This window comes from Chanodichthys erythropterus, chromosome 19 (assembly GCF_024489055.1).
Source record: "Chanodichthys erythropterus isolate Z2021 chromosome 19, ASM2448905v1, whole genome shotgun sequence".
Taxonomy (NCBI): Eukaryota; Metazoa; Chordata; class Actinopteri; order Cypriniformes; family Xenocyprididae; genus Chanodichthys; species Chanodichthys erythropterus.
Window position 1 is genome coordinate 20733811 of NC_090239.1, and position 20182 is coordinate 20753992.

The window sequence follows — 20182 nt, forward strand, 5'->3', positions numbered from 1 at the left end:
ATGATCTAATGCTTTACAGGCCAAACTCATCGGCAGAGACGCGACCCATGACTGAGAACAGGCCTGATTTATCAGCCTTGCACATAGTGTAGTCATTTCTCTAATGACGCTGTTTTAAAACACATATTTAATATGATTGGAGGAAATCATGCTTTATTGGGCTCCATAAACATGGGGCTGTGTTTGAGCAGCTGGAGTGATTTGGCCCAATGATGGAGATGCTGAAAGCCACTGTTGATCAATGCTTGAGGAACGAGGGCTGGGTCTGAATAAGACCGCAGAGACTAGCTAAAGCTTAATATTAAAGCCTCTGGCAGATTCACACGGTAACAGATAGATTTTATGATCACCTGTGAGGAGGGGCTTTATACTTCAGTAAGATCTATTCTGTTCAGTGAAGTTTTATGGACCAGCAGAGAATGATGAGCCATTTAAATTATGACCATTGGCATAGTATGTTGGCATAAATGAGGACAAGGTCAAGCAAATCACATCCACATGCTATACCCATGCTCGATCCTTAAATAATATTGTGCTAATAAATAAATCAAGTATGCCTAAAAATATAGTTGTGGGTAAAATGCCTTGAGGAATAACAAATGATTAGTTTATGACTAATAGCATCCAAACAAAGTACAGGGCTTTTTACACTACACTTAAAGGGATAGTTCACCCAAAAATGAAAATTCTGTCATCATTTACTCGCCCTCAAGTTGTTCCAAACCTGTATGAATTTCTTTGTTCTGTTGAACACTGTTGAAGAATGCTTGTAACCAGGCTGCTTTGGGGCACCATTGACTTCCATAGTAGGGAAAATAAAAGACCCACATTCTTCAAAATAATCTTCCTTTGTTTTCAACAGAATTTTCTTTTTTGGGTGAAGTATCCCTTTAAGTGTAGTGTAAAAAGCCCTGTACTTTGTTTGGATGCTATTAGTCATAAACTAATCTTCATTTGTTATTCCTTATGATGCATCTTATGATGCATCTTACTCATGGTGATCACTTTTCATAATCAAGTATATTAATTTAAAACATAACATATGACTATTTAAACATAAATATGAAACTACATTTTCTTTAATGGTTACCAACACGTAGAGTACAGAGAAATTTCATGTTGTGAGGAAGAGCAGATCATGAGTCACGAGTCGGATCAAGAATAATTTATTCTTAGACTTATATTTAATATTGGGGGCATTCAAGTTATTTGACATATTTAAATGTTTTTTTAAAGTAACGCAATAGTTACTTTCCCTGGTAATTAGTTACTTTTATAATGATTTAACTCAGTTACTAACTCTGTTACTATTTGTGAGAAGTAACAAGTAACTATAACTAATTACTTTTTTAAAGTAACGTGCCCAACACTGGATCTTCGGGACCTTAGAAGGCACTGCATCACATACAGGAATGCTACTGTAATGGAAATCACAACATGGGCTCAGGAATACTTCCAGAAAACGGTGAACGGTGAACACAATCCACCGTGCCATTCGTCGTTGCCGGCTAAAACTCTATAGGTCAAAAAAGAAGCCATATCTAAACATGATCCAGAGGTGCAGGCGTTTTCTCTTGGCCAAGGCTCATTTAAAATGGACTCTGGCAAAGTGGAAAACTGTTCTGTGATCAGACGAATCAAAATTTGAAGTTCTTTTTGGAAAACTGGGACGCCATGTCATCCAGACTAAAGAGGACAAGGACAACCCAAGTTGTTATCAGTGCTCAGTTCAGAAGCCTGCATCTCTGATGGTATGGGGTTGCATGAGTGCATGTGGCATGGGCAGCTTACACATCTGGAAAGGCACCATCAATGCTGAAAGGTATATCCAAGGTCTAGAACAACATATGCTCCCATCCAGTCGTCTCCTCTTTCAGGGAAGACCTTGCATTTTCCAACATGACAATGCCAGACCACATACTGCATCAATTACAACATCATGGCTGCGTAGAAGAAGGATTCGGGTACTGAAATGGCCAGCCTGCAGTCCAGAAATTTCACCCATAGAAAACATTTGGCGCATCATAAAGAGGAAGATGCGACAAAGAAGACCTAAGACAGTTGAGCAACTAGAAGGCTGTATTAGACAAGAATGGGACAACATTCCTATTCCTAAACTTGAGCAACTTGTCTCCTCAGTCCCCAGACGTTTGCAGACTGCAATAAAAAGAAGAGGGGATGCCACACAGTGGTAAACATGGCCTTGTCCCAACTTTTTTGAGATGTGTTGATACCATGAAATTTAAAATCAACTTATTTTCTCTTAAAATGCTAAATTTTCTCAGTTTAAACATTTTATATGTCATCTATGTTGTATTCTGAATAAAATATTAAAATTCACATCATTGTATTCTGTTTTTATTCACAATTTGCACAGTGTCCCAACTTTTTTGGAATCGGGTTTGTACATTCTTGTCCAAAATTCCAAGTCATAAAATACCAGATTGTGCCCTTACTGTATATACCTGCATGTTTGCACTACCATTCAAAAATTCAGGCTCGGTAAAAAAAAATTCTCTGTTTTTGAAAAGTTTCTTATGCTCACAGAAGCTCCATTTACTTGATCAAAAATACAGTAAACATTGTGAATACTGACAGTAATATTGTGAAACATTATTATTACAATATAAAATAAATGTTTTCTATTTTAATAGATTTTAAAATTACATTTATTCCTGTGATGGTAAAGCAGAATTTTCAACCGCCTTTAGTCTTCAGTGTCACATGATCCTTTAGAAATCATTGATCAGCAAATCAGCATATTATAATGATTTCTGAAATATGCTGATTTGCTGATCAAGAAACATTTATTATTATTAATGTTGAAAGCAGTTGTGCTGCTTAATATTTTTGTGGAAACTGAAAAATATAAAGTTAAAAGAAACAGCTTTTATTTTAATAGAATTGTTTTGTTAACAATGTAGAAGTGTTTACTGTCACTTTTGATCAATTTAGTGCATTTTTCTCAGTAAGTTTTTTTTTGCAGAAAAAAAACCTTACAGACCTCAAATTTTTAAACAGTTTTACAGACTAATTATTTAAAATAAATTTAATTTAATTTATGCATTAAATTTTTATCATTTTATTACTGCTCAGCGTAAATGAGTAAACCCCCTTTGAAAAGTAACATTTTAAACAATATCTCAATGAACACAAAAACAATTTCCAAAATGTTGACAAGACTAAGTTTAATAACATGAAAGTAAGGTTAACAATATAACTTAGATTACACATTTTTCAGTCTTCCTCAAATTAGGGTGATGCAAAAATGAGTACATCCCACAACAAGAACGTCACGGTTATGTATATAACCTTAGTTCCCTGAATAAGGAACGAGATGCTGCGTAAATCGTTATGGGAATGACTCTGCGTGATGTCGTCGTGAAGCACGTATGCAATCTGTCCAATCAGGAGACGGAACGTCATAGGCGGGTGATGTCACTGACCAGGAACCATAAAGCCAGCCTGGACATGCTGTCATTCAGCTTCTCAAAGTCTGAAGCAAGTTGCTTTCGGGCATGCAGGGAGTATGGCAAGGATACGCAGCATCTTGTTCCCTATTCAGGGAACTAAGGTTATATACATAACCGAGACAATCCCTTTCAACGGAACTCGCGCTGCGTAAATCACTATGGGAACGCCATACCAACGCGTGTGAGGCCGAGGCACACAGTTCATAGTAGCACTTGAGCTCCTGGAGTGGAGCCGAGGTCTAGTTCATAGAACTTAACAAAAATGTGCAGTGAGGACCAGCCTACCGCATCACAAATGTCATTAAGGGAATCCCCTGAAATAAAAGCCTTGGAGGCAGCCATACTCCTAGTTGAGTGAGCCCGGACAGCCAATGGTGAAGGCTGTCCAACCGACTCATAAGCAAGTGAGATAGCCTCAACCACCCACTTGCTCATTCTCTGCTTAGATGCTGGTAGACCTTTCCTAGGTGCACCAAAGCATACAAATAGCTGTTCAGCTTTTCTCCACATGGCAGCTCTGTGGACATACGCATCCAATGCCCGTACTGGACATAGCAGATTAAGCTTTTCCTGGTCCGATGACGTAAATGGAGGAGGACAGAAGGCCTGCAGTACTATAGCTCTCGCAGTATTAGTGAGAACCTTAGGAACATATCCAGGCTTAGGATGTAAAAACGCCTTCACATTGCCCGGCGCAAATTCCAAGCACGATGGAGCAACCGACAGGGCTTGAATGTCCCCAATTCTTTTGAGAGACGAGATGATAAGGAGAAACACTGTCTTTAGTGTTAGAAATTTCTCTGCCACCTCTTCAATGGGCTCGAAGTGGGCCATAGATAGGCCCTGTAAAACAATGGCCAAATCCCATGTCGGAACTCTCGTGCGTACTGCAGGTCTAAGCCTCAAAGTGCCACAAAGGAAAAGTGTAATGAGCGGGTGTCTCCCCAAAGATACCCTACTTAAAGGAGCGTGGTAAGCAGCTAAGGCCGCCACGTACACCTTCAGCATGGAGGGGGATAACCCTGCAGAAAATCTATCCTGTAGGAACTCCAGCACCGCGCTAACCGGGCAGTTAACTGGATCCCACTGATGATTTTCACACCAAGAAGTGAATAATTTCCACTTCAGGGTGTAAAGTTTCCTCGTGGACGGAGCTCTGGACTGGAGTATGGTCTCAACAACCTCAGTTGAGAGACTGAAATCTATGAGACGTGCCCTATGAGAGGCCACGCCCACAGGTTCCATAACTCCAGGCGGGGATGCAGTATTAGACCGCCCGCCTGAGAGAGAAGGTCCTCCCTGATCGGAATCTCCATCGGAGACCCGTCGAGGAGAGAGACCAGGTCCGAGAACTATACTCGGCCGGCCAGTACGGGGCTACTAATAAGAGACGGGCCCCGTCCCGGCGAACTCTCTCCAGAACTCCTGGGAGAAGAGTGATCGGGGGAAATGCGTACAGCGGTAGCCTCGGCCACGGCTGTACCGTAGCATCCAGCCTAAGAGGTGCTGGGTTTGTCATTGAGAACCACAGTGAACAGTGAGTCGTCTCTCGAGACGCAAACAGATCCACTTGGGCTTCGCCGTAGTTCTCCCATAGGAGCTTCACCACATCCGGATGAAGTCTCCATTCCCCGGGCCTCGGCCCCTGCCTCGACAGGATGTCTGTTCCCACATTCAGGTACCCTGGGATATATACTGCTCTGAGGGACAGCAGTTTCCCTTGGGACCACAGGAGAATCTGATTCGCCAGCTTGTAGAGCGGGCGTGATCTCAGACCCCCCTGGTGATTTATATATGAGACTACCGATGTGTTGTCTGATCGAACTAACACATGAGATCTGGGAGGAATTATCTCAGTGCTAGAAATACCGCCATCATTTCTAGACAATTTATGTGCCATGCGAGATGATGGTCCTGCCACAGACCCCATGTTGAGCGACCACTCATGATCGCCCCCCAGCCCGTGAGGGATGCATCTGTCGTTAGCGTGACGCGATGACTGAGAGCCCCCAGCACAGGTCCCTGGGATAGAAACCAAGGTTGCTTCCATATGTTCAGAGCATGTAATCAGCGCTGTGTGACTTTGATCATACGAAATAAATTCCCCCTCTGTGAGAACCCCTTGGTTTTGAGCCACCACTGCAGTGGTCTCATGTTCAGCAGGCCAAAAGGTATCACGTTGGACGCTGCTGCCATCAGACCTAACAGTCTCTGAAACTGTTTCACAGTGAGTGACTGGCCTAGCTTTATGTCCGAGACGGTATTGAGGATTGATGTTATTCGAGCCGGAGATAAACGGGCTCTCATAATCACTGAGTCCCATACCACGCCTAGATAAGTGGTTCTCTGAGCTGGAGAAAGGACACTTTTCTTCGCGTTTAGTCTCAACCCCAACTTTCTCATGTGAGCGAGAACAACATCTCGATGTTGAACCGCCATCTGCTCTGATTGAGCGAGAATCAACCAATCGTCTATGTAGTTCAGAATGCGGATGCCCTGCATACGCAAAGGCGTCAGAGCCACGTCTACACATTTGGTGAAAGTGGGGGGTGACAGCGCTAGGCCAAAGGGGAGAACTCGATATTGGTATGCTTCGCCCCCGAAAGCAAACCTCAGGAATTCTCTGTGATGCGGGAGGATTGATACATGGAAGTATGCGTCCTTTAGATCTATCGTCACAAACCAGTCCTCGGATCTGATTTGTGACACAACATGCTTTATTTTAAGCATTTTGAACTTGAGCCTTGCTACAGTTCGATTTAATTGTCGCAGATCTAAAATTGGATGCAATCCCCCATCTTTCTTTGGCACAATGAAGTAACGGCTGTAATAGCCTGATTCCCTGCTGGGAGGAGGGACCCTTTCTATAGCCTCCTTTCGCAAGAGTATCTGCACTTCCTGTGCCAGCAGCAGAGCCTGCTCGGGGTTTACCACCGTGGTTAAAACCCCGTTGAATCGGGGTGGGCGTGTTCTGAACTGAATCGCATACCCCTCTTTTATAGTTTGCAGGACCCACTGAGATACTTTTGACAGATTTTTCCACTCCGACAAAAAATCTACTAAGGGAACCAGCCTCTCAAGGCTGGCCTCTGGTGGAACATGAGCAGCCAGCACAGTGCCCTGAAGCGGCGGACCGGCAGGGAACAACTGGCGTGGCTGCAGAGAGAGCGCGCCACCCTCGGGTGACATGCAGGGAACTACTGCGCCCCGGCATTGCGGCGGGGTTAGCAGAGTGTCCTCCTGAGGGCACCGAAGACACACAGGCACCGTATAATGAGGTGGACACTGTCTGCCTCCGGAGGGGATCGCCCTCAGAATCCTGACTGACCTGGCGTCAGGATTTCTTAGACGAAGCCCTCTTAGCAGTAATGACAGCCCTCAGATCCGTCTTACCCTTCGAGGACTTCGCCTGCGAGCGCTGTCCCTTCTCCCAGCTCCTCGGAGGGGGAGTACGGGTAGCAACACTCTGCTTCTGGTGTTGTCTGTGCTCCCTGAGGTCCGAAAACGCGCCGATGCGTTTTGCAGGATTTTTTTTCACATTGCAGCAAAACAGACTTAAAATACTCTGTCATTTCTTGTCATAGAGACATAAGTAACATATCAATTGAAACTATAGAACGTATTCTTTTATTTGTGTACACTCAGAGTAAAAACACAATGTTGTGCTTTTTGTAAAACAAAGAAAACTAACATGATGCGTGATCTCTCCTCTCCCTCTGAACGAAGTCCAATCTGATAGTTCTCAGAAAATGAACTGTAACTTATGAATACTAATGACAAAAAAAATGACACTTATGTCTAAAGAAACATTGAAATGTCAGGTTTTAAATCGTGCAAGTCAAATCGAAAACAAACATTCTGTGTTTATGTAATCTGTATGAAAAGAGAGCAATGTCAGAAGTCCGAGATTCAGCTTATTACCCGCTAATGCGGCCATGCCCATGGAGCCAGCGCTATTCAGAGGCAATACTTGTATGCATTGTCTCAATCATGTATTTATTGTCTTGAAAAGTGTTTATTTGGATGTTAAAGCCATGGTTAGCGATCTCTAGAAGACATGCTGTTAGTTCCTAGTTCCTTTTCTTCTTTATATGAATTTGTGGCCTAAAGGTGTACAGAGCACCCTCCGACTGCAAGTATGAATTGAAAACACAGTATCCAGCACTCATACTGATGACAATAAATATTACTTCTCAGTATAGAAAATTGACATATATACATATATACATATATATATATGAATCCATCAATATTTCTCCAAATGTGCATGCTTTTAAGCTAAAAGCCTATATGAAATGCCATAGAGGTAACATAATTGTTCAGACACTTTGCATCACAGAAATACATTATATTTTAAAGAATATAATAGAATACCATTATTTTAAATTGTAATAATATTTCACAGTATTGCTGTTTATGATGAGCTGAGACATTATTACAGAGGGTTGTTTTTTCACAGCCTACCTGACTGAAATGCCTCATTAATATGCAAGTCATTGCAGGTCATTATTATGTGATTCTTTTGTCTTCTCAGGTGTAAATGGCCCATTATTCATGATGATTCACGCCTCCACACATATGGTGTTTCTTGACAAAAAGTCTTACAAAAACTAAATCAATATATTGTTTTATATGAAGGAGTAGGCAGCATAATTTTTACATAACTCTGAAGCAAAAACTCTAGTCTACAACCTCCAATACCCAGAAGTCTTGTGAACACAGATTTAATATACTTTTTTTTTTGCCTTATTTCAGTGACTTAAGTTTTTTGTTTTTTTAATAACCACGCATAAACATTATTCCTTCAAAAATACAAACATGTACATACATGTTCCTCACATATTGTAGCCTAGTTTGTGCTGAATACAGTGTAATGACACTTTTGTCATTTATACGTTTATGAACAACTGAAAAAAGCACAAATGTCAGGGCATGTCAAAGCTTCTCTAAGCCCCAAATCAGCCTCAGACTCCAGAGGGTTAATCTCCGTGAGATTAAGCCATAAGTGCCGCTTCGTGGCCACAAGGGCTGCCATAGAACAGCCCACTGACTTGGCCGTCTCCTTAGTAGCACGGAGAGCGAGATCGGCAGTGAGACGCAACTCTTGGATGACATCCGCCCCCACTTCGTCACTTTCCCTCAAATCTTTCAGCAGGTCAGCTTGGTATGCTTGCATGATGGACATGGTGTGCAAGCATGCAGCATCCTGACTTGCTGCCGAGTACTCTTTGCCCACTAGTGCTGAAGTGGTCTTGAGTGGCTTAGTGGGCAATGTCGGGGCTTTAATGGACGATGCCCCCTGCGGAGAGAGATGGCTCGCAAGCGTCTCCTCCGCTCTAGGCAATGCACCATACCCATGTCTCCTCATCACTGCCACATGCTGTACACCGAGGTTTGAGGTGTGTAGACACGGGTAGATACCGTTCTCTTCTACGACCTCAAAACCTCAGTGTGGAGGTCGGGAAAAAACGGTAATGCCCGATGTGGAGGCTGAGCAGACCTGGATGGCAAGAAGCGTTCATCGAGCTTGCTTCTCACAGTCTGCTCTTGCTTTCCGGCTGGCCAATCGATGTTCAACTTGGCAACAGCACGAGAAAGCACCTCCATGAGCTCCTCGCTCGCGGAAGACTGAAGTGGCGAATCTTCAGATTCTCCCGTTGCCACACTAACAACATCTAGCTCCTCAGAACTAGACGCCATTAACATGACTGTATCCACCGGAGCGGAAGAAACCGCAATTCATGCTTCCTGCCTCCGAATGGATACACTACCGGACGCAGCAGGTGAGGGCAGAGATAAGGCATGGCCCATCTCTAACCCCTCTGCTACATCCATCTGCGAACCCCAGGACATAAGGCGGCGTCCTGCCTCAGCAGAAGCAGGACCCGAGCCCTGGGGAGCCCGAGCCCTCTCCTCGAAGAGAGGCCAGCGAGAGCGCAGCGTTCTCAGTGGTAGCTGCTCACAATGCACGCAGGCAGCCCCCTCGAGAGGTGCCTGGGCATGCTGCACTCCCATACAAACAACACACATTTCATGCGAGTCCCTGCGAACAAGGGTGCACACACTTCCTGAAATGTTGTTCGCTCGCCATAGTAACACAACTCGTGTAAGACAGACAACAGTAAATAGGACAGACAGATCACACGTAGCGCTTGCTGAAGACACAGAAGCTGAATGACAGCGTGTCGGGGCTGGCTTTATGGTTCCTGGTCAGTGACGTCACCCGCCTATGATGTTCCGTCTCCTGATTGGACAGATTGCATACGTGCTTCACGACGACATCACGCAGAGGCGTTTCCATAGCGATTTAAGCAGCGCGAGCTCCCTTGAAAAGGAACTACTACATCTTGTAATTGGTGCTGTCATTAAAAATCATTGAGGCCATACAAAGTCTTCTAGGCATGGAAAGTTGGCGACGTTTTGCAACATCTATCTTTTTCCATTCTTTAAGAATGACCTCTTTTAGAGACTGGATGCTGGATGGAGAGTGATGCTCAACTTTCCTTCTTCAGAATTTCCCATAGGTGTTCGACTGGGTTCAGATCAGGAGCCACTGAATCACTTTTACCCTGTTCTTCTTCAGAAATCCAAGAGTGGCCTTCGATGTGTGTTTAGGATCATTGTCATGTTGAAAAGTGCACGACGACCAAGGGCACGGAGTGATGGTAGCATCTTCTCTTTCAGTATAGAGCAGTACATCTGTGAATTCATGATGCCACCAATGAAATGCAGCTTTTTGTACCACTTTTGCTACAGTATTCTGACTGATAAGTAAAGCTTTGCTGATCTTCTTGTAGTCTTCAACTTTCTGGTGTAAAGAAATTATTTTCTTTCTCAGGTCTTGTGACATTTCTCTGCCATTGCTGACAGCATGAAATGGGAAGGGGTTTTAACACCCTTTTATAGTCAACTGTCTGCTGGAGACCTGTGTAATGAATAATTAGACTCACCTGTGGTTGAATTCTTGTTAAATTAGACATTTGTAGTCTAAAATTTAGATTTGCTCCAGAGATTTTCAGTGGGGTGTACTCATTTTTGCATCACCCTAATTTGAGTAAAACTGAAAATTATATTATATAATAGTTATATTATTAACCTTACTTTCATGTTATAAGTTAAACAAATGTTACATAAAACTTAGTCTTGTCAACATTTTGGAAACTGTTTTTGTGTTCATTGAGATATTGTTTATAATTGTTACTTTTCAAAGGGTGTGTACTCATTTATGCTGAGCACTGTATGTCAATACCAATTTATTCATAACTCATTTATTTTTGTTTGACTTACAGCATGTTTACTTAATTAGGCTTTTGATTGTGATTAAATGGCTAAATAGTTTAATTTTGTTAATTTATTTCTTAAACTATTTAAATACAAATATGAAAAAAGCAATAAATTAGAGAACAAAAAACCATGAGAAAAAGCTGTTTGAGGATGTAGGAAAAGGTTTCAGATATTAGCTGCAATGCTGGCATGGTTCAAGCAAGGGAAAGAGGAAGTCGTTTTTTTTAGTGGTATTCACTTGCTTATGTAAGAGTTTACAAGCATTTTAGCTAAACCTAAAAGAGATCACCACATAACTTTCTCGTTTCACTTCAAATCAGCCAAATTTATGGATGGAAGGATTAATTTCACAATTATGGAAAATTGTTTTTGTAAAAAGAACTTAGTATCTGAAGTGATAATAGCTGAAATTATTGTTCTAACCAGTCAAGGTTGACTTTGGCTGACCAGCATGAATATCAGAACAGGACTGAAACACAGAGACATGGTCATTTTCCGTTTGCAGAGCAGTCAGACTATATACGTGTTTGGCGCAGTGCCAGGCAGAGAGGAGGGGAAAAGGAGAAGCAGAGGGTAAGAGAGAGAGACCTTCCTTTACAAAAAATAGTTTGAGTGTTTATTTGTAAGTGTGCATGTGCCAGAATGTGACTGTGCACGAGAGAGAGAGGTCATGAAGCGTGGGTAGAGGGCTGGCATTGTGCCCGCTGGTTGAGTCACTTATTTCTTGGTGGGGGCAGAGCTTGTCACAAAGTTCACAGGGTGAATAGGAAACTAACTAGAGAAAATAACTTACATATGAATTACATGTACAGTAATTTTTTCCCCTCATAAAAAAAAAAAAAAAAAAAAAAAAATTATATATATATATTTCTACATACTTTTGATAAATACAGTATGTTTACAGTCCATGAGATGAACATTCCTCAGCCATTTCAGTAGACTAATTGTCACGATTCCTGTCACTTCCCGGACTTCAATTCCCATAATCCAGTCACATGCACACATTCCACACCAATTATCAATCGCCACATACAGCTGAAGCACATTATCTGGACTATTTAAGACTCACTCACACACACCACAAAGTCATGTTAACCTGTGTTGCAATTCTGAGCGTTACTATATTGTCTAAGGCTGGACGAATAATCGAAAAGTAACCGAAACCGAAATTCAGAACCTCTAACCGATGTAATTTTCCCATATCGGTTATTTCATTTTTTTAATCCTGTTAATACTTCCCTCTTAAAATCATACTACCAAAAAAAAAAAAAAAAAAAAACATTACCGCGTGTGTAGCCACATGACTCTGCCAGTCAGTGGCATAATAACACGGAGGTGAACGCGAGCAGTGAGCCTTGCGTCTTCACTAAACTTTGTCAGTTGTATTTGTTTTAAGGTTTGCCAGTTTGGAAATTCAAGCGATTTTAGACGATTGGATGTATATTATTACCGTGCTCGTGCAGCTGCATTGTGGCACAAACACTCATACAAACAGTGGCTGCGCAAAACGTGAAGATTGCACACACAGAGAGGAACACATAAACTAGTTGTCAGCGCTGTGCTGTGATTTATCACTAAAGTAGCTTAGATACTCAAATTATAGCAAATATTTTTCTACTTTTGAAAGTCACAATTAATAGACGGTATGACTAATTCACACACGTAATCGCTCGTACTGGTAAGTCACTGTGCTAATTTATCTGTATCTGATTTACAACGAGCAGAAACCTGTAAGAAATGTTACGAACCATTGATAAAATAACTGCTGATATATGATGTCAGATCGCTCTTTCAATAGTTAAAAATATCCCACCTTTAATAGTCAATCATATTTACAGTACAAACCTTGTCAGTGAACTATGAGGACAAAAAAACAAACAAAAAAACAACAACCCAGAAACAAGAACAAAATAATTGTTCATTAATCGTAATCGAGGTAAAATGTTCAATTAATCAAGGTTTTGATTTTAGGCCATAATCGTCCAGCCCTAATATTGTCTGCCTGTCTGCCTGTTACCGATCCTGTCTGTTTACCCATTTACGATTCTCTGCCACCTGCCTTTGGACTGTTTATTGTTACCTGGACCTGTGAATGATATCTGCCTGCCCTGATCTACTGCCTGTATACTGACCACGATTCTGCCTGTCCCTTGTTATACCTGTCTGCTCTTGTTTGACCCTGCCTGTACGACCACGCTCTTTTATGATAAAAGCTTGCAATTGGATCCCTGCCTGAGTCCCGCTTCGTTACACTAATAAAAGCATATTTTACACAGAGTGGGTCACCTCATGAGGGGGCGCCATGTTGAGAGCATCAGCTGAACACAACTAACTAATCTTGGTAAACCCTTCGCTTGTGGAATGAATGAATCATGTCTGACTGCGATTATTTCTACAATTACTGAAGTGTGTCATTTTTCATGATAAATATTTCCTGACACAACAACACTGGCTTAATTCACTAAGTAATTCAATCATCTTCATGGCATTCGTAACCTGTATGACATTTTTCTTATACTGAATGTTGTAGGATAAAAACTCTTTTCCCTCAGTATTATGGATTTGGGACTTTCATGCTTCAAAAAAGAACGGAAAAGAAATGTATCTTAAAAGTAGGTCATATGATTAGCCCTAGTTGTTCTTGAGAGTTCATGTGAAGTAGTGATATTTGATTCATGAACAAATCTGATGGGTCAAATCTTTTCAATGAATACAATTCACAAAACCAACAAATCTGACTGATCTGGTTCTCGAGTTCAACTCAATGACTTGCAGCAGCTCACTAGAAGTAAATATGCATTTGGACTGTTCTTCACAACACAATTTTGATTATTTGACTATTTGATTTCAAAAGACTCTGAATAGCATGTTGTATGGACCACATTTATGATACCTTTATGGTGCTTTAGCATCCTTTTCGAAGCTTGAAAGCCTCAGTTCCCATGGGTACTAAATCACAATGAAAAGAGAAACAGGCAAAATCCTCCTTTTGTCTGCCACAGATGAACATGAGGGTGAGTAAAAATAACACAATTTTCATTATTGATTGGACTATTCCTACAATTTCCTCCCTTAATTACATGCATAATGTTTTAATTAGATAATTAATCACATCCAAAGAGCATTAACGTCCATAATGCCCACATCCAGACACATTAGTATTAACTACAGTGATCCCAGTCCCATCTGAATCAGTACATGAAATGACAGACATCCCATAATTCTAACTTAAATGTCCTTTAGAAAATGAATCCTGTCTGAACAGTCCTTTTCCATTGGCATTCTGGTAGCAAGTTTCATACTTCATATGTAATCAAATTCATATCAATTATGAACCAGTTCTGTTTTTGGGAAACCATCATCCAGCCCTGATTTACCTCATTCCACATTTACTGAACGGCATAAATGGGTTTCTCGCCAGACGCTCAGGAACACAGTAATAGCTTATCATTAGCGGCCTGCCAAAAAGTTTTCAAAGAGAGCTTGGGGTGCTCTGTGAGATCAGACTCAGACCTACTTTACTGGAACTACAAGCAAAACACATTACAGAAATGAAAATGAAGATTAAAGCATGGCCGCGTGAAGGCTGAGGAGGCTGGAAGGAGTGCGCCGGCCTAAAAGAACAGCGCAGCAGAATGCAAAATTTAACAGCTCCCCTAATTATGATGTTGCCCTCGGAAACACTGGAGTGGATGAAAGGTGACAGGTGTAGAGGCTGTTTTCACAAGACTATTTCCACTGGGCTACTGCAGATACGCGGTCATGAACTTACAGGCTTTGTGAGGAAAAACTCACAAACACAATCACATGCAAATTCTTCATAAACAAAAGCTTTTTTAGTCATGCACACTCAAAAAACATATAGAAGACACACACACACAAGACATCTAAAATATGAGCTCTGTGCCAAAACCTAGTGAGATGCCTCGCTGTCTGTGGTCCACATAGACAAAACAAAAAACAAAACCAACTATTAAAATTCACTGCTCTAAAACAGTCTTACACAAATACACAGGCAGTGACAAAAATGAGTTTTTCATTCCATTTCGCCTCGGGCTTATCATCTGTTGACTTTTTCAGCAGCTCCATGTTTTAATTACTTAAAGGGTTAGCTCACCAAAAAATTAAAATTACGTCATTAATTACACACCCTCATGTCGTTCCACACCCGCAAGACCTTCATTCATCTTCGGAACACAAATTAAGATATTTTTGGTAAAATCCGATGGCTCAGTGAGGCCTGCATTGACAGCAAAATAATTAACACTTTGAAGTGCCCAGAAAGCTACTAAAGACATATTTAAAACAGTTCATGTGACTTCAGTGGTTCAACCTTAATGTTACGAAGCAATGAGAATACTTTTTGTGCGTCAAAACAACAAAATAACGACTTTATTCAACAATAACAATAACAATATCTGATGGGCGATTTCAAAACACTGCTTCATGAAGCTTCGAAGCTTTACGTATTTTTTGTTTTGAATCAGTCACGTGAGTCACGTGAACCACTGAAATTTTGAAACGTTTTGAATCACTTCGAAGCCTCGTTTACTGAAATCACATGACTTTGGCAGTTATTTTGGTTTTTATTTGGCGCACAAAAAGTATTTTCGGCACTTCATAACATTAAGGTTGAACCAATGTAGTCACATGAACTGTTTAAAATTCTGGGCATTTGATTGTGTTAATTATCTTGCTGTCAATGGAGGATGCACTGAGCAATTGGATTTTATCAAAAATATCTTAATTTGTGTTCAGAAGATGAATGAAGATCTTACGGGTGTGGAACAACATGAGGGTGAGTAATAAATGACAGAATTTTCATTTTTGGGTGAACTAACCCTTTAAAACAGTGGTCTCAAACTCAATTACTGGAGGGCCACAGCTCTGCACAGTTTTGCTCCAACCCTAATCAAACACACCTGATCCAGCTAATCAAGGTCTTCAGGATTACTAGAAACTTCCAAGCAGGTGTGAACTGGAGCTTGTTGGAACTAAACTGTGCAGAGCTGTGGCCCTCCAGGAATTGAGTTTGAGACAACTGCTTTAAAAGGTGTGATATGACCAAATCCTTAACATGACAATTTTCAATTTTAACCAAAAACCACGATATAAGTAATTTTCAGTAATTTAAAGTTTTTTTTCAATCCAAGGATCAACATTCTTTGACATCCGGCTATCATTTAAAGGGATAGTTCATGCAAAAATGAAAATTTTGTCATCACTTACTCACCCTAAAGTTATTCCAAAACTGTATGAGTTTTTTTTTTCTTCTGCTGAACACAAAAGAAGATTTTTTAAAGAATGTTGATAATCAAACAGTTGACTGTAGCCATCGACTTCTATAGGAGAATAAAATACTATGGAAGTCAATGGCTACCGTCAACTGTCTAGTTACCAACATTCTTCAAAATATCTTCTTTTGTGTTCAGCAGAAGAAAGAAACTCATACAGGTTTAGAACAACATGAGGGTGAGTAAATAATGACAAAATTTTCATTTTTGGGCAAACTATGCCTTTAAGACAACCGAATTGCATTTTCATTGATGCTTTCTGATAACTCTTACTTACAACAAAACCAACCATTGTGTAAATCCCCTAATTACTTTATCCTGACGAATGCCAGATAATCAGACCTTACAGACTTTATCAGACATTTCACCTGTGACATCAAATCATATTTTCATCAACACTTTTTGACAATCGCTTACTCTTGCTTTGAACAAAACCAACCAACCGACCATTTAAATATCTTAATAGAACAATATCAACCAAAATTTGCCTTTGAACATGTGCCCAAGTCATAACATTACAAATACAATATAGCTAGATCTAAAAAATGTATCATCATTTTATATTGTAATATATAGTAAAGCACTAAGGCCTAATAGACATAACAGTAGATTCAGTAAAGCTGCTTTGAAACAATGTCTATGGTGAAAAGTGCTATTAAATTTGACTTGCTAATAAATTTGAAAAGTTGTCAAGGCAGACAAACTCAGTGATGTAATTTGAAGAAAACAGAAAAGGATTTGAAGAAAACACAGAAAAGGACAGACACTGACAGGAACAGGGTGGAAAGGAAGGGAAGGGTATTAGAAATATCTTTAGGGCTGTCAACCAAAATATGAAAATAAAAAACAAAAATGTGTCACCATCGAAACAGTGTTGTTTTTGTTACTGTCTGAAACTGATTATGACCATGACCATGTGTGAAAGTCAATGGGCATCAGTTTGGATTTCGAAAAATAAATCGCATTTAAAAACCAAATCAGATTTGTGTGCAGTGTGAACAAAGATTTTGTGTGAAACACAGTGAGAGAAAGAAACAGAAAATGCAGAGAAACAGAACGAAACGTCAGAGCGGGAGTTTGAGATGAGAGGAGGAAAATATGAAGGCACTGACCTAAATTGCGCTTTTTATCATCTATGGCGATGAAGCGAATGCAGGGATTATTGGAGACGTACTTGGCCGCCCAAGGGACGTCGATTCGTGCGTCGGCTTTGTAGAAGAGTCCAAGTGCGTAGCGGGAAGAGTAGCTGACAGCCTCCAGCTTCTTCCTCTGATTCTCCCCCATCACTGCACAGACACACACAAACACAACAGCACAGGATGAAGCCTCTGGGCTAAGTTATTTTGTTCACTTCAGACAGACGCCAGAGTTGGTGCCTGTGAAGAACGGGCCTGTAGCATTCATAAAGTACAGATCAAATGGGAGAAACACTGTGCCGTCAACTCACAGAGCTTCTATAGCACCAAGTCTGATAACACACCTGGGTTAGTGTGACAAGAGCTTGGAGATAGATGTGTGGTTGATGCATAGGGCCTATAAAACACAACCAACAAACCCCTTTTTGCAGATGAGATGAGCCGTGTGGAGGTTGAAATGGACGGTGAGTGACACTTTAATGAGAATGCGGTGCATGGACTGATTCGCTTGTGCATGTGGGGCTCTTTTTTAGAAAAATGCTGTACTTGTTTCCTGTCTGGAACATCTGTTATTTATTGGAAACAAGCAGTCACACTAAGGCCTGCTTTAGTTATTTAGGGCCCACAGGTACTGAGTGTAGTGGAGGTCAAAGGTTAGCCCTTGTGGAATCAAATGCATATTTCTACTCAAAGACACCCCTGTTTCCAGTAAGGAAGAAAGCATTTCACGGATATCCGACATAAAGACCTGATCAACATTAGTCTATCTGAGCAGTATCTTTCCCTCCTGAAGCAACAAACAGATGTTTAGTGAAAAGTGATGAACAGAATGCTAACACATCATTTTCACTTTACAAATGTGTGATTCAATTCCAAAGGGCAGTGTCAGTGTCAACAAGCTCGGACACCCCTCAGTGGCCCTAGTAAATCCGTATGCTGTTTAAAGACCTCATGAAATCAGTTTCCTTTCCTGTGTTGATGTAATTCCTATTGAAACAGGAAGTTTAGGTGGGTCATATCAAGTGGGCTGGCCTTTTTTTTAAAAAAAGAAAAGAAAAAAGACATAAGTCAGATGTTTTGATTTTTCTTTTAAATGATTCCAGTTCCCTAACGGTTCAATTAACAAATTTATATTCATTAAAAAGCATATTATTTGACATATATTTAATCATGAAATATATTTAATTAATGTTACATCAAGATTAATTAATTGATTAGTTATTTTATTGCACAGCTGTAAGCTGTATGTTTTTGATTGTGTCTGTATCACTGAAAGAATACAGATGCGAGAACCGATTTGAACGTCGCTTGATTCCAGTATTTTTTCCACTATTTAAATGGTTCTTAATTCAGACAAAAATCTGTGCACAACAGGATGAGTCAGCAATTTTTTGCGCTCTGTTTTCCAAGAAGAGAAAGGAAATATAGCAGACCTCAAAATTTTTAAAGTTGACCAATTATACCCAATATCAAAGTCTTGATTTTGTTTTTGGGGTCTACTAGAATAGGTTTTCATGCTTGATTTTTCAAAGAAAAAAAACAAACATTACTTTTCACATATTTTACATTGTTGCAGCACCTCTCTTCCCAGTCTGCTAGTAACGCTCTGTTTACCCTCACGAAAAACTAGTATACTTCAAGTTCATTTGATCAAGTATACTAAGGTAATGTTCAAGTAAATGTTTTAAGTATACTTTATGTAGTAAGTATACTAGTATCAATGTACTAGGAGTAAACTTGTAAGCGTACTATTTTAATACCGCTTGGGACTAAATTGGCCCAAATGAAGTATACGTTTAAGTGTACAGTAGTAAACTAAGTACACAACTAGTTCACAGCTACGTTTCTCATTTGTACTGCATCTGTACTACAAGTGAACTTATAAGTACACTAGTAGTTTACTATTTTGATACTAGTAGTACCTACATTTTTAGTATATGAAAGTACACTTCGAAATATACTCTCAGTAAACTACTAGTTTAATAAGTATACTTGTAAGTTTTGTTTAAGTGAACATGACATCACACTTATAGTTTACATTTTTTTTTTTCATTTTAATTATAGTTCTATATTCCTATTTAGGTATTTTAACTCTTTTCTTTTTAACTCTTTCCATTTTAAAAATATTTTATTCTAGCTTCATAAATCCTTTTTATCAACACTTAAAAGTGGGTAGGTTTCATTTCTTTAAAAAAGGAAACATTTTAAACAAAAATCTGAGAAAGTTGCATTTTTGTCAAAGACTATGTCTGGATGGGATTCAGAATGATGATCAAAAACAGGTGGAGTAGATCCATAAACAACCCCCAAAGCTTCATAGTCCTCATTCATGGTGGGCAGTTTTGATTTATATGCTGTTTGATGATTTATTTTACATTTGCGTGAGTAATGTTCTATCACTTGTTTCAGCTTCTTCTTCCCCTGCATTTTGATCTGAAGATTCTGTACTCTTTCAGAAGATGCGTAACAGCGCCCCCTATCGTATATTCAGATACTCAGAATTAGGAATATATCTGTTTTCTTCATAAATCAATATTTTCAAACAATGTACTTTTATACTATACTTTTATAAATATACTTTCAAATATATAGGCCAAATATACTTAGAATTTTCTGTCAGTATAAGCCAACTATTTCTTATGGATTAGTTCACTTTCAAAAAAAAAATTACTGATAATTTACTCACCTCCATGTCATCCAAGATGTCCATGTCCTTCTTTCTTCAGTCGAAAAGAAATTAAGATTTTTGATGAAAACATTCCACACAGTAAAAAATAAAAAGTTGAGAAAACTTAAAAGTTTAAGTCAACAAACTTCAGCAGATTTTTGTTTTCTCAACTTGTTTTTGTAGGAGATTTTTGAGTTCTCAACTTTTTGTTGTATAAACTGAATAAAACTAGTTGAGAAAACACAAAAACCTGCAGAATTTTGTTGCCCTAAACTTTTAAGTTTTCTCAACTTTTTATTTTTTACAGTGAGATTATTCTCCTTATAG

General features: G+C 39.8%; 1 protein-coding gene across 3 annotated transcripts in view; it reads right to left on the minus strand.

The window, feature by feature from the left end:
- Positions 1-20182, minus strand: part of rnls (renalase, FAD-dependent amine oxidase) — a 62125-nt gene that overhangs the window by 12757 nt on the left and 29186 nt on the right. For all 3 annotated transcript variants that reach the window (XM_067369740.1, XM_067369738.1, XM_067369739.1), the window contains exon 5: positions 17164-17337. In XM_067369740.1, coding sequence (XP_067225841.1) covers positions 17164-17337 — 174 coding nt within the window. The remainder of the gene's footprint in view (positions 1-17163; positions 17338-20182) is intronic.